General features: G+C 37.4%; 1 protein-coding gene and 3 non-coding genes across 5 annotated transcripts; all 4 read left to right on the top strand.

Annotated features, from left to right (window-relative positions):
• Positions 1-5,223: 5,223 nt before the first annotated feature.
• On the top strand, positions 5,224-11,244 carry rpl12 (ribosomal protein L12). Of its 2 annotated transcripts, none has more exons than XM_084722428.1 (6): positions 5,224-5,382; positions 7,955-8,028; positions 8,843-8,941; positions 10,411-10,492; positions 10,600-10,686; positions 11,091-11,244. In XM_084722428.1, the coding sequence occupies exons 1-6, from the start codon at positions 5,346-5,348 to the stop codon at positions 11,207-11,209; spliced, it is 498 nt and encodes a 165-aa protein (XP_084578554.1). In that variant the 5' UTR covers positions 5,224-5,345; the 3' UTR covers positions 11,210-11,244. The 2 variants fall into 2 exon arrangements, with proteins under 2 accessions (XP_084578554.1, XP_084578638.1); XM_084722512.1 differs by lacking the exon at positions 5,224-5,382 and adding an exon at positions 5,389-5,502.
• Positions 8,070-8,196, top strand: LOC146332498 (small nucleolar RNA SNORA65). The gene has a single exon (XR_014771357.1). It is a non-coding gene; the product is annotated as a small nucleolar RNA SNORA65 (small nucleolar RNA).
• On the top strand, positions 9,355-9,481 carry LOC146332497 (small nucleolar RNA SNORA65). The gene has a single exon (XR_014771358.1). It is a non-coding gene; the product is annotated as a small nucleolar RNA SNORA65 (small nucleolar RNA).
• Positions 10,804-10,930, top strand: LOC146332496 (small nucleolar RNA SNORA65). The gene has a single exon (XR_014771359.1). It is a non-coding gene; the product is annotated as a small nucleolar RNA SNORA65 (small nucleolar RNA).
• Positions 11,245-15,880: the final 4,636 nt, after the last annotated feature.

The following is a 15,880-nucleotide window of genomic DNA, read 5'->3' as shown; positions in this document are numbered from 1 at the left end:
AGCAACATTTAGGTTTAATGAAGCTTTTTTTTTTATCCATCAGAGCTTAAAAACATTTAATGACAGGGATTATTCAGACGTGACATTTCCTGTAAATGTTGAGGACTTTGTGAAAATACAGATAAAGCTCTCCTTTGATAATATGAGCTGTGAATTTCTGACTCTCCTCACAGATTTTCATGATGCATATTAAACAGCACAACAGTGATGATCTCTGCTTCTCACCCACTTACTCCCTCTTGTGTTCTGCTTCTATTCCTGTAGAGCAGCTCTGAGTCAAAAAAGTCCTGCAGGAATCAAACACTGGTTCTACATGAGACTGACGAAGGCCGCGGTGACACGACCGACAGGCGGCCTGGAAACATGGCAAACACCTGCACTGGTATGAAAACGCTGTAATGCTGTCAGAGAACAGCAGCAGGGACACTCGACTCAGCTTCGGGCCCATTATGGAGCTACGGAGGATGTTCATCCACTCAGCACCCACATGCAGCACTTTGGCCTCCTCTGAGTTCATGAACCAGTTCAGAAAATAACTTTCCACCACCGACAAAACTCTCAAAGTCCATTAAACACAACAAAAACCCTCACAGCAGTCTGCATATAATAACACAACTGTTATTACTGTGTTTCGTTATTCTAAATTCAGAATTCTTCAGGCAACAAACACACAAAAATCTTCATGAATATGGCTGAACTCAACATCAGATTCAATGCATGAGACCTCTACAGCATCAATATGATCAATACTTTCCTGAAAAACCTGTTGTATCATCTGAGACGTGTCTTCTGCCCTCTGGTGGATCATCAGTGCACGGCAGGCTGCAGCCGCTCCGTGAAAGCAAAATCCAACATGGCTGCCTTCACGTAGTGAGTCGCACGTTTTTCGCAGGAAAATCTTTGCCAGTTTTGAAAAAGATGCAGTAAGAATAACAGTTACATTGTTACTAATATTTCATTATGGATATTTACTTCAATGACCGACCTATAATTACTTAAAGGGATAGTTCACTCAAAAATGAAATTAAGTCATTATCTACTTACCCTCATGCTGACTGAACGTTGGGTTTAGTTTTTTTTAGACCACAGGAAAACAGCAGAATCTCACAAACAGTTTAAGCAAATGGTGACCAGTTTACAAACAGAAAAAACAGTAAAAACAGTAAAAAATAAATAAATAAAATGCCTCCATACTGCTCAGATGAGCATGAATGCTCAGTCTTTTAAATATGATTTAAAAAACATAGATGTAAATTATGTAGACTTTTTTTTAAAGTTTGCCAAAAGGTCCAATAAACACTTTAATTTGAAAGAATTTGAATTTTTTGACAATTATTTCATGTGTCAGACTTTACAGGGTTAAAATAATTTCTAAAACTGATAATAGCTGGCAAAAAGTTGCTGGAAATCAAATATAAATGACATTAGTCTGCTCTAAATAGTTTTCTCTCCTGTGTTTGTGACTGAAAGCTTTAATCAGCATCTGGAGGGTTACTTTAAAAATGTATTCTGGTAGTTGTTTGGTCCATGAAATATCAGAAAATGGCGAAAAATATTGAACAAAGCTCAAGTTGATGTCCTCAAATATCTTGTTTTGTCCACAACTCAAACATATTCAGTTTACTATCAGTTTCTATCAGATTACATACGAACCAGTAATCCATTACTCACCAGTCCCGTGTAAATGTATGTGAATTTATAGATCTGATTAATTTTAAAACGACTCAAATCAAGTTTTAAAATCAATTACAATCTGAATGTATCTATAGGTTGTTTAATATGAGAGAAAGACAGACAAACAAACTGTGAGGACATAAGAAATCATTTCAGTTAAAGGGGTGAGCACCGTGTTTTTACTCTGTGTGTTTAATAATCTTTATAATCTGCACCTGTAATTTATGTAACACGGCATATATTTGTATTTTACGGTGTACATTGCATATTGTACTGGCAGGGATGTCAGAGAGAAGGCTGCTATCCAGGTCAACTCTCCCACCCACTCCATCATGTGCAGGTCAGTCTGCACAGGACTCAGTCCACCATGATGCACCACAGGAAGTGTCTCCTGCCTGTGGACATTAAACTTTCCAACTGTGAGTCAACAGACTGAACCCTGGACTCATCTCACCTCTGTCAGCAGCTGTAACCCATAATGTATTTATTATTTCCAACTGTGCATCACTGAGGCGCTGATGCTGCATTTATACTGCACGTTTCAACTTATATTCTATTTATAATATTCATGCATTTACACAACACATTATAGATCCTATTTCTCAGCATTTTTATTTACACGGTTGTCATATCATGTCAGGAATCACTCGTTCTCTCAGGCCTGTAGGGTTCTGTAGGGTTGTGTGGTCCTGTGCAGCATCCATCTTATTTCTGAGTGATTTGTTTGATTTCGAGGCTGATGTCACTGAAAGCCGCTTCCTGGTTCTCCCTCTTTGCCACAATATGTTAGTTTTGTATTTACTTTATTCTCCATTTGGTGACCCCCAGATATAATCACACAGATCCTGACCCCCAAGATGAGAACCACTATTTTAAAATTTGTATTCTTTTTAAAATCACACTTTAATACATGGGTTGTTTTTGGCCCATGTGTATAAACTTAATGTAGTAATAAAAATATATATATATTGTCATAAAGTAAGGATGTAAAATGAAAAGAATCCTTCGTGTTAATCAAACATTTAATGAATATTTGGGATATTTGATTATTAAATAAATTTACCAATACAAGCTATACCAAAGAAACACTCACCAATGCATGAAATCACGTAGGAAATGATCATTCATTAGAAGGGGTTTGGATAGTTTGTGCATCAAAGGGTTAAAAACTTACATACTTATAGAGGCTCCAGTCAGTGAAACACATTACCTCCACACACATTAAACAAATCAGAAGCAAATATCTTTTTGAATAAAAACACTTCAACAAAAACTAATGAGAGAGACGACAAAACAGGAATAATACCTGATATCTGGATTTAACTCACGAGCTTGTTTGATGGATTCTGTGCATGCATTGTTTGAATTTTCTTATATTTGGACTGTTTTGACTTTTAATATGTAGTTTTGGGTGAGACTGATTGGAGTCACTTGTTGTTTGTAGGTTCTTTGTTATGTCTGTGTGCTGTCAGTGTTTGTATAATATCCTGCAAAATTTTACGTGAACCCAATTAGCAAATACTACTGTCGAAGCTAATGGACAACAACAAATAAATATAAGAAATATATTTCTTATTTCTATTTTTTCCATATATCTTTTGTTATATATTGTAGCAGGCTTTAATGCACATATTTTACTTCTTATTTTCTACTTTTTTTCAAATAATTCCTAAATATTTACATATGTTTCTATTCTATAACAAGTGCAGCTGTAACATGACTCAATTTCCCCTCATGGATCGATATCATGGATCTAATTTCTGACTTTATTTGTACCTCCTGTGTGTCTGTGAGCTCACTGCTGCTGCCTGCAGCGATCAGGTTCACAGGGAGTCAGCAGATCACAGACAAAGACAGGAGCCTGAACATTCAGGGCTGTAAAATCCCAGCTGGGACACGGCCTTTTTGTGTGCTGTTTGCATGTTCTCCCCATGCTGGTTTTCCAAGCCATCAAAAACATGTCTGTTAGGTCAATTCTCCAGTCAATGCCTATGACAAGGTCCTGGATGAGAACTGGAGCTGGTCCTCTGGGGGCTGCAGCTGCCAACTGCATCCTGATACCAGGATGGGTTAAAAACAGGAACTGAATCTGACTGTAGGTTGTTCTCTGTATGACTGTATATGTTACAGTAAAATCAGTCTTTAAATTGACCTTTACAGGTAGTAAAATCTTAAACTCAGTTCTGACAGGCAACCAGTGAGGAGCTCACCTCTCTGAGAACGTGTTAAAAGTCTGACAGCAAAGTTTTTTATCGGCTGCAGCCTTTGAAAGATCCAGCAGGATAAATTCTGTCGCAGTAGTCGAGTCTATAGAGATAAAAACATGAATGACCTTTACAGATGAGAGGAACGACCTGATCTTAAATGTCTCCGCTGGACAAAATGGAACCGCAACACTTCAGTCACCTGAGCATCAAAAGACAAGAGTGGGTCAAAAACTACAAACAACACGCCGCGATTATAGTTATCTTTTTATCATTATGAAATAAGTGGATATGAGAGAGAATTAATAATACTTAATAATAATGTGTTAATGATGTGTTATGTGTTAATATTTGTGTTGCATTTCAGGTTTATCCTTTATAATGAGGCTTTTGTGAGTAATAGCTCCTCGCAGCATGTTTTAATAATGAAATAAAATACATGTATGAACACTACACTGAAAATAAAACTTTATAAAGACTGGTATTAAGCATGTACAAACAACAAGTCATACCAGCTCATTTAACCTAAATAAATAAATAATAAAGGCTGAGCAAATTAGCTGCATCAGATGAGCAAGCAGACAAAAAATGAGAAAAGATTAATTTTGGTGACAGACTTTTTCATATAAGCATGTCCGAATAAATTTTAGTCATTAGCAGGCATTTACATGTTACAAATTTAAATTACTCAAAATAGCTATCAATTTCAATTTGAAACAACTTAAAACATGGATCTAGTTTTAAAAATTTAGATTTATGAATAAATTAATATATAATTTTCTCCTAATAAAAAAAAATATATCAATAGAACATAGATTTATAGAGTAGAGTTATAGATAGTTATAGATAGATAGTCATAGAGTTATCCTTACATTCAGAATAAGTGAGAATATTTTTGCCTCAGTGATAATTATTTTGCAGAATATATAATATATTTTTATCAGAAACAATGAAAACAGAGAAAGAATATTACATATACTATGTATATTATATAGATATATATTCTATGTATTTTATCTTTATTTTATTAGTTGATATAAATAATAAATAAATTTGATTATAAATCTATGAATCACAAATATATTTTTTCTTGGTCATGGTAATTTATAAAAATAATTCAGACATGTGCTTTGCCAATATTATAAAATTCAGAAAGAAACATACCTACATAAATAATTAAATTAATAAATAAATAAAATTTATATGAAAAGAAAAACAAAAGGGATAAAAGGAGGAAAAACATAATGAAAAACTGACAGTCGTGACGTTAAGAAACTACGTAACGAGAACTGAGTCCTAACCTCTCGCGATACTTGTCGTCCCTATAAATTCCTCCGCGGCCTGTGCTCGGTCTTTTCTTTCTCCCTTAGCGGTGAAGGTGCAACAGTAATCGGTCGTCCCGAGTCCGGGTTCATCCGACACCCTCACCAACCAAGCTGAACTGAGCTCAACCTCCACAGCAGCAACATGCCTCCCAAATTCGACCCCAACGAGATTAAAGTTGGTATGTTTTCAGAGTCAAGTGGGTAATAAACGCTGAAGTTTGTTCACAGACAAGATGGAGTCGTTGTTCTGTGCCGGCTGCCTCCGTGTCTGCCGGCCTGTGAACGGGGCTGAAAAAACGGTAAAGATGGGACACTAAACGCGACGAAGATAGAAAAAACGATATTTTAACTAAATCTCTGCATGCTGAAATTGTTGTATCAGGTGAAATTGGACAGATTTGTGTCGGGTTTGATGAGTAAATCGGTGTTTCGCTCGGAGGAAGGGCTAATCCACGTGGGGTGAAGGGTGTGCTAGCTAGCTGCTAATGTGGCTAACTGTCAAGTAACTTAGCCAGAAGTGTTGAAGAATCAGTTTTAGCGTTTGTCAGTTTAGTTTCTTTAAATCCATTTTTAAATTCATTGTATAAGGCAAATAAGATTTTTGGTGGGTTGATATTTTAGAATTTGAACATTTTTGAACATTTTTAGAATTAGAATTTTAATTTTTTGGAGTAATCCTATTGGTGCATTCAGGTAAATGCATCTCCTAAGTTAATTGACGCTTTAACATAATTTGTAGAACTATAAAGATGTTCCGTTGTCAAAAGTGATCATTTACAAAAGTTCCAGCGGTTCTCAGTTTTTCATCTTCAATATTAGGATTCAATTATTTTTACAGTTTGTTAAATAACTGAACATGTGTGGTTTTTCCACCATGAACTTGAAGGGATAATAATTGGCTGACTGATTATTCCATGATTAATGCATATTGGCTTGTAATGAAATCGAGCATTCATTCCAGCTGGAGCTGCAACTGTTAATTTATTGATAAACCTGTTTTCTGTAAACTGATTGTAGGTTGGTCTGTAGAATGTCCAAAGTCAAAGTTCTGTCAGCTGAGTTTGGAAAACAGAAAATGTTCTTTTAAGAAGCTGGAATCAGCATTTTACTTTAGTCAAAAGTGGTCACACTGATTAATCAATCACAGCACTGTCCTAACCTCAAATGTGTCAGGATCAAAGTTTAAGTTGTGGGAGAGTAAGGATATGCATATCATGTGGTGCAAAACATGTAAAATGGCTTTAAAGGAAAACTGGACACTCTGTGCTACAAAATGTGAAAGTTTGCTGTATCTGTTAGGAACATAAAACTAGTTATAGTTTTGATAACTTTACACAGACCTGTTTCAGTCCTCCTTTGTCCCTGAAACTACAGTCTCCATCACTACCTGCTCTGATCACACCTGATCATTTAGAGCAGACCGGACTGGTGTTAGGCCTGGTACTAAAGACAGTTCAGTGGGTAATTTGTCGAATATTTTCTCAATTGATCTATTAGTAGTTTGGTTCATAAAATGTCGATCAGAGTTTCAGTTTTCTGTCACATCAGATGAATGAAGTCGGACAATATTTACTCAAAAGGCTAAAATCAGAATTTAGTCTTTTCCATTATCAAGTACTTGTCAACAATTCAGTTTAATTGCAGTTATTAGAAGCCAAAAGTGTTAAACTGTCAGTCATTTTGTTTAATGGGTTACATTTTCTGACATGTAGATATTTTAATGTTTAATAGTTTGTGTTGTATTGTCATGTGCTTTTGCATACATTTGCCATACAGTGAGATCATTATTAATGTGCCAAATGTGATTCTGACTCGGTCATGTTGTGCTCTATTGACTGAATAGGTCTGATTTAATCGATCAGGTGTAGTCCAGGCAGATAATCTGTGCCTGAGGTATCAGAACAACCGGGAAACTAAATGTCCACAAGGTTAAAAGTGTCATTTATTAGATTTATGAATCGTAAAGTACAAACATGCACATCCATAGCTGATGAACTTAAAACCTGTTTATATCTTTAGAGACATTTTTCTGTATCTACAGGTAATCTTTTTTTAGTCCTGTAATCGAGTAAGAAAACATTCCTAGAACTGAACCATATCTGAGGATTGTAGTCGGCACATCCCACATGAAAATATAATTTTAGCTGAAGGGTTCATACAAGGTTACACACTAGGTGAGTCATATTTAATTGAATGAACAGTTTTGAGTACAAAAATATTACATCAAATTAAAGTTCAGGTTTTTGACAATTTAATGTGACAAGCAGCCGTCAAAAATCTGAACACGTCAAATTCAAATGATACAGTTTGGTTACTGGTTACTGTTCGATAATCTGATACCTATAGAGGTGTGTAACAGTGATCAGGGTGGGAAATGAGCTCCAGCCAGATGCTGGTGAAATATGAAAGTTGCTGGTAGATTTCAGGCACAATTAGGATTTGCCATCCTGAATTTAAACATGCCGTACGTTTCCCACCCTGCAGTGATGGATTTTAAATTGCTGTTGCGGTGTTGACATTTGGTGTCGGTTTTTAAAAAATGGCAGGGAAGTGTGAAAACCTAATGAGCTGCGGGACAAGATGTCGACTCCAACAGCAGCATGGAGACTTTCTAATGACGGCAGTCCTCTGTATGGAGCTGTCCTGTCTCAAACCTGTTGATGATCAGCTGTCAGTGGGTGAAAAGTGTGAAGAAACTGCATCGAATGAAGCCTTTAATCAGTTTGTGCTCTGCGTCTCTTTATCTTTCAGTGTACATGAGGTGCACAGGAGGAGAGGTTGGAGCCACCTCCGCCCTGGCCCCCAAAATCGGACCTCTGGGTCTGGTGAGTATGCAAATATCTCCCATTAAGAGTCAAACCAGCCTCCCGCCACTATTCCTGTCTGTCAGAGTGACTGAGTATAATCCAGTGGAGGCTCAGAGTGACCCGGCTTTAGGAAACAGGGCTGCCCAAACTAATGGACAACTCTGTGCCGAAAAGTTCGGAACACAAATTTACTGTTTATTGTGTAAAAAAACATGGTAAAGTCCAATGTATCTGAATTTTAGGCCTTAAAATGTCTTGCATTTAAGTTTGACAGGCACAAGAGACTGTTTGTCTCTTGTGTTAGCCTAATGAGCTAAGCTAATGTTAATTTGGCATGAAAGAGCATCACGTCATAATGTGACATTTAAAAATATCTGAGACTAACTTGTAAAGAAAAGATCAAACTGAGCACAGGTCTATAAATATATCAGAACATATTACAGAAGTTTTGGACCTCGCTTAAATTCGGCGTATCTAATAAGAAAACTGCTTAAAATTCTGTATATTTCTCATATTTCACTGTTAGCTTTATTAGCTGCGAGCATTAATATTCCTCAGTTCACACAGCGGGTTAACATTCGACCTGTTTTACCTCTGTCAGCATCACTGGTTCATTCTGTATCAAAACCTTTTTGTAGTCTTAATAGATCTGAAATTGCATAAAGGTCCTACAGAGTCCTAAATTTTACTTGTTGAAACCTGCAGAACCCAGAAACAAATCAAGGACTGTAAATTAACGTCTAGGCTCAGTAAGTCACTGCTGCAGCCCGAGTCATTTTCATATCAGTTTTCAGTTTCCACATCAACTGATCATGTCTTTGTTTCCTTTCAGTCTCCCAAGAAAGTTGGTGACGACATCGCCAAGGCCACTGGTGACTGGAAGGGCCTGAGGATCACGGTCAAGCTGACCATCCAGAACAGACAGGCGACAGTACGTATTCTGTCCAAAGTGACCTGTAATATTAACCCCCTCGCTTCATTAACACCCCATTCACACCTGGTGTTAAAGTGGAATCTGTGTCTGGATGATGATACGCTGTTTTTGTTGCACCTCGGATGTTTAATGTGTTCTCGTTATCGAGGTCACAGTTCACAGGATCACAGCATACTTTGAAATGCTGTGGACGACCTGTTTGTCTCCTTGTAAATTTAGCAAATGTTTTTCCTTTTATTTGTATAAAAATATTATCAATTTGTCACGGTGTTAGGGATGCATCTGAATACCTTGTTTTTTGGGAAACCACTTTTTTTTTTCTATCCAAAGTGCATCATTTTAACCAGGAAAACCAGCTGCACAGATTAATGCGCCGCACACGGCACAGTTATTATAAACCAAACCAGCCTCCCGCCACTATGCCCGTCTGTCAGAGTGACTGAGTATAATCCAGTGGAGGCTCAGATCGACCCGGCTTTAGGAAACAGGGCTGCCCTAACTAATGGACAACTCTGTGCCGAAAAGTCTGGAACATTTCGACTCGTTAACAGCAGATCAGCTGCACGAATGAATGCACACCATCACTTATTTCTTACTGTGCATCATTCATTTCCCACCTCACTGTTGCTTTCAGTTCTCATAGTTCTGTTGAATAACTCGTCTTTCGTCTCTTTCATGGAGCACAATAGACAATCAGTGATTTGCCTTCTTGTGCTCTAAACTCAATCTTTTTTTTTTTTTTATCTTTCCGTTCTCGTGTTTTGAGTTTTTTACTTGTCTGGATAACGTGACCAGATACAGATCCAGGGTGACTAAAGGTCTTAAACTGTCTTAGATTTACACTTAGTAAGAAAATACTTTAAAAAGTATTAAATTCTGTTTGGGCTGGTCTTTAATTTTAGGCCGTGTTTACAGCACTCAGTAAATATTTTAGTGCAAAATGCCTCTACATGTCAACAAGAGTTGAATTCTGTTTTCAGCCAGAAACTCCTTCTAGGTGAGCTTTTGGAAGAACAGGTTATGGATTAAAACGTCACAATGTCTGCCAGAAAGGGCTTTCTGGTAAACGGGATTTTAAAAAAACAAATTTTTGACAAATTCTTAAAGTTATTGTCATTTTGCCTTATTTATGATATTGAACTGACAATATATGCATTAAATCTAAAGCATATGTCCATATTTACACATTTGAAGTTGAATTTTATGACAAAATGACCTTAAATTTGATCAGTCAAATTAAGTCTTAAAAGTTTAAATTTAACTAGCTGAAATACTCGGGGACCTCTGATAGATTAGTGTCTGTGTACAGATTGTTGACCTGTGGACATGTTTTAATATACTTTGTTTGTCATTCTCTAGTTAACGTGTCCAGAGACAGATTGTTTTTAATACCAGGTGTAAATGAAGTCTTAACCTCCAGCCTGGTGTGAATGTAAACCCTGATGACTTGACTTATTGTTTTTCAGGTCGAGGTCGTTCCCTCTGCGTCCGCTCTGATCATCAAGGCTCTGAAGGAGCCTCCTCGTGACAGGAAGAAGGTCAAGAACAGTAAGTGACCGTGGCGTCTTCATGAGGAAACAATCACTTTAATCAAAGTCTCTTCAGGTTGAAGTGGCTTGACTGCATTTCATCTTGTTTTTTTTCCAATTTTCCAGTCAAGCACAGCGGAAGCGTGACCTTCGATGAGATCGTGAACGTTGCTCGCATCATGAGGCCTCGCTCCATCGCCAGGGAGCTCTCTGGTAAGAGTGTAAACATCAAAAAAACGACGTCACAAATGGACAAATGTCCCCTTAGTGAGCAAATATTCTTCAAGCGCATCTTTTCCAGTCTATTAGCTTCGGTGTCCTGCTCAGCCTCCCGCCACTATGCCCGTCTGTCAGAGTGACTGAGTATAATCCAGTGGAGGCTCAGATCGACCCGGCTTTAGGAAACAGGGCTGCCCAAACTAATGGACAACTCTGTGCCGAAAAGTTCGGAACATGTCGTCAAACAGTTTTTAATCCACATCTGTTAAAACTGCATTGATTTTGTCCCCATGTCAAACTCTAGTAAATTTTAAATCAGCTGTGAGCTCAGTCTCCTGGACTTTGGACATTGAGTGGACTATATATAAATCTGTATTTTTCTTTATTTTCCCGTTCAGGAACCATCAAAGAGATCCTGGGAACCGCCCAGTCTGTTGGCTGCACCGTCGATGGACGTCCTCCCCATGACGTCATCGAGGACATCAACAGCGGCAAAGTTGAGTGTCCATCTGAGTAAACTGAGGACTTCAATAAAATGTTCATTAAAAACGAGCAGCTTGTGTTGAATCTTATTTATCATTTTTATTTTTTCCCCTGAATGAACAGGACACATAACTGAGAATGTGTTTAGTGTAGCGGTGAAAATAAACTCCAGCCTGTTTTTGAAGTGCAGTTATTTGTACTTTAAAAGGATTTGAATACTGAATCGCTGCTCCACAGGCTGCAGACATGTTTTGTTTTTTTTTAAAACTCAGACTTCACATGGCTCCATCTGGAGACACCAAAGTCTTTATACATCTTTTCTAATGTGCTGTTTTACCTGGAAACACTTTAACATCCCCTTAAAGCCAAAATATGCAGAAGTGCAGCTTACTCAGCGTTCACTGGTTAATGACTGTGATATTGATTCCCAAATGAGAGAATTAATCAGTTGAGCACAATTATCAGTTAAATTTGAATGTTTAATAACTTCAGTCAAATTTAATAACTGAACACTGAACAAAGTTTCCTAAAAATGCCAACCAATTTAAGGATGCACAAAAATATTAGCACATCATCAGTATCTGTAGATTGAGGCTTTAAAATAAAATATTGAACATTTCTGCTAATGTAAGATGATACTTAATTTATATGGTTTGCAACCTGAGTGTGTGGAGGCTTTTTTTTTTTTAAGGAAACCTGTCTGCAGGTTTGAACACCAGGAAGACAAGTGATCACCTTGTGGAAGCTGATGTGGATCCAAATAAAGAATAAATAATAAACCTGTCAGCAGGTAGTTTTCTTATTTTCTCCAGTGAATGTATATTTTGAACAGCATTTTATTTTATATCTGAATCTGCCCCAGCTACAATTCACTACAGGAACGACGATGTTTTCTACAATTAGGTGGAAATAAATATGTGCATATTGACAGCTGCCAAGCAAATATTGTGAAAAACATTAAATATAATCGAATAATGTGTAAAACCAGTTTAGTCTGAGGATTTATCTGCTTTATGAAAACATCTGACAGGCAAAGGCTGCATTCCAAATTGCATCCTTTTTAAAACATTTACAGTAATGACTGCAGCTGCAGCTTCCTCACTGTAGTAAAAGGAAGAAGTGTGCAGTTTGGAATAGACGTGATCTGTCGTCAGTCTTTGCTCTCTGGGCGGATCCATCGATGTGACGTCATTTCTGCTGAGCAGAAGTTTGTGGGTCAGAATATCCAGAAGAGTTTGCAGGTTTGTTGTGTAGAGTTGCAACTAAAGATTATTTCTCAATTAATTAATCAAGATGAATTAATTAATAAGATCCAGTCTTGCCAGGTGAAATGTGTGTGACGTACGTCCACGTGCTCCACGTTCGGACCTATTCTTCAAGTCTTTCCTGTAAAGATTATTTTCATAATCAACTAATCTGTCAACCATTTTCTCAACAAATCGATTAATTGTTTGGTCCAGAAGTTCAGTTTTATCCACAACAAGAAATATTCAGTTTACTGTCAGAGAAGAGTGAAGAAACCAGAAAATCCTCACATTTAAGGAGCTGAAATCTTGAAATTTTGACTTTTTTTTTCTGTAAAAAAAATCCTCAAACAGATTAATCGATTGTCAAAATAGCTGGTGATTAATTTAATAATCAGTAAACCGTTATTTAATCTTTGCAGCTGTAGTGTTGTGACATACTGGATCTTTTTCTGGCACATTAAATAGTTTGGGTAACAGAACACAGTCTGATTTTCAACATGGCAGCCATTTTGACCTGAAAGACTGGGGCTAATTCCATTCAGGGTGCTGCTACTGTGCATGGTGGCTCACTGGAAAGGCTCTGCTACACTAAATGGAACAGAACCTTAATTAGCATCATTGATAAGACCTGTGTTTACCCTGATATTTCATATCAACACAGCTGCTGTGAAGTGTGAAGTCCTTTCTAAAGCCGCAACAATTAGTTGATTATTAAATTAACTGGCAACTATTTTGATAATTGATTAGCTTGAGTCAAGAAAAAAGTCAAATTTCTCTCTAGTTATAATATTTTTGGGTTGTGAGTAAAACAACACATCTGAGGATGTTGTCTTAGGCTTTGGGAAACACTGTTTTTCACCATTTTCCGACAGAGAAAGTAATTGACCAATTAATCAACTATGAAAATAATCATTAGTTGCAGCCTTCAGTCCTTTCTCGCCGTAAACGCCAGCCTCTCCCGGCTTTAAACGAACTGCAGCTGCAGTAAAACTGCTCTCATCATGTTTGGAGGATGGAGTGAAACAAAAACGGCTGTGGTGGGTGTTCGGGGGTCGTTGGGGTCAGTAATGATTCACTACAGTTTCTCCTTTTTATACAAAATATTTATTGAAAATTCAGCCAGTCAAATACAACTCTACAAAAGTATAAATGGTTCAAAAACTCAGCAGATAAAGAACAAACAGAACTACGAACACACCGGTGCAGCTATTTTTCTTACTGGGTCTGAAGTCATGTGAACAGTTCGTTACAGCCAACGCTGTTCTCTTACAAAGAATCTTTTTTTAGGTGTGAAACTGATTTCAGAGGATGACACTTCTTCTAACACAGGATTTCTCACATTTAGTCGTTCCAAACTTGGTATTTGTTCCTTCTATTATGTCAAATAGTTTGCGTGTCATTGCCCAGGAAAGAGCACAGAAGTTACAGAAGAATCCAGAAGACCAACCATGATGCTCGAGGCCGTTTACACCTGGTATTAACATGTGTCCTGGGTGGTCCAATCACAAGTGGACAGCTCTGAGTGCAGGTGTGATTGATTGATTGATTGATTGATTGATGCATCACTCAGACTGCAATCAGAGGTGGTCACAACAGTGGAAAGACGAACCAGGACGGTTTTGGTGAGTTTTATTTTGTTTCTGTTGTTTTCATGAAGTGTGTTTGACAAAGCAATTATAAGCTCGTTTTAGTTGACGAGAGAAACTTGAATTCAGAAGATGTACATTTGTTTGATAAGGAAAATTTTAACATATTGCCCAACCACAGAGTGTACGTGATGTGTCAGGGGCCAGACTGAAGGACCGCCTACTCAACTGATGTCCTGTAAGTACATCGTTTGGTTCACTGTAATGAGCACACGGTCTGTTTCAGCTGATTTCACCACTGAACTAGTAACAGCAATAATCCCCAGACTCCCACAGACTGACTAACAAAAAACTAATGAAACTTTGCAAAACAGCTACAACAAATTCTACGACCTTGTTAATTCAGCATTAAGTGCAATAGGTTCAGTTGTTTATTCTAAGACTCAACAGATAAAGTAGATAAAGTAAAAGTTCAGGTATAATATCACACTACAGACCATCTGAGAGAACATCATCAGCGATCAATTAGTCGAGTCTTCCCTCACTCTCATCCCGTACCTGTTCACTCTGCAAAGAGAAAGAGACTGTGGTGCCACCGCTATTGCTGAACAATTAATCCAACTTTTATCGAAACGTTTTCTCAAATTAAATTTAAATTAAATACTGTCATTCTGCAGAGACGTCCTGGCCTACACATCATATTCTACAGACTTAAAGCTACTACAAAGGGTTTTTAAATGGTTATAAAATGGTCTCATTTAACACTGATGCCTTAATATGATCTACAGAAGTTAACCAGACCATCCATGAGAAGATCAGCTATTGTTGTAGAATTGTTGAAGGCCGCCACCGGGTCGGATTCTCCTTGAAATGAGATGAAACAAGCCTGTCTTTGTGGTTCTTAAGGTGGAAATATTACTGCTTTTGTCCACAGGGGGCTCCAAAATCAACACAATATCAAAGATCCTTGTTGAAGCTTTAAGAAAACATCTTCGTTTGGTTCAGATCCCTGCAAAAATCCCACCACGATTCAATGAAAATTAAAAGAATGTAAAAGTTATCATTCTCTCTAATAGTGCAAATCATACTGTAATTGCAGTATCAGTCAAAATAATCGCAACTAGATTTTTTTATTTTTATTTTTTTTTTTAATTGTTCAGCCATTGCCACCACAGTGTAAGTCTCCTTCTGCAGTTGTTTTGTAAAAGCCTGTAAGTGCACTTGCATCATTTCAACAGGCTGCATCCATAACGAGAAGTCTACTTCACATGCTGTTGTGGAAATGGAATTACAGGTGGAAAAAAAAAATTCAAAATGTGAGTTGTGGTTTTTGGGCGACTTCATAAAACATCTCGCTGATGAAGAAAGTCAAAATCTTTCCAAACTGAACCGTCTAATGGACATTAATGGACATTCAACTGACAAAATAAACCCTGTGTTCATTTGCATATGGAGTAGGGAAGTGAGGTCTGATCACAAGTGGTCACTTGAGATGCATATTAATACCAGGTGTAAAAAAAAAACAACAAAAAAAAACAGGCTACTAAATTCACTGGAGCGTTATTTTGTACCAAAAGCCAGCATCAAAACTGAGGTCAGATTTGTGGTTTTGTTTTCTTATTTTTTGATCAAGAAATTCCTGATTTAAATCTAAACTTTACTGATCTCAGACTATTAAAGTTCCTATTCAGCTTCTTGTCTAAAACAGGTATTTTAATGTCACGTGGACTGTTAATGTGCTTCTATCAGGACGTTTCAAACAAGCCCTTTTCAGAACTGGACTCTGGTCAAACTACCGCCTGTGTTCTCACTCCCTCCAGTGGTAAACTGACTGAAAAGCTCACTAAGGGAGAGATCAGAGCCAGAATCAGT

This window comes from Lutjanus erythropterus, chromosome 1 (genome assembly GCF_056507025.1).
Source record: "Lutjanus erythropterus isolate fLutEry1 chromosome 1, fLutEry1.hap2, whole genome shotgun sequence".
NCBI lineage: Eukaryota > Metazoa > Chordata > Actinopteri > Lutjaniformes > Lutjanidae > Lutjanus > Lutjanus erythropterus.
This window is presented reverse-complemented; position numbering and strand designations above follow the sequence as displayed.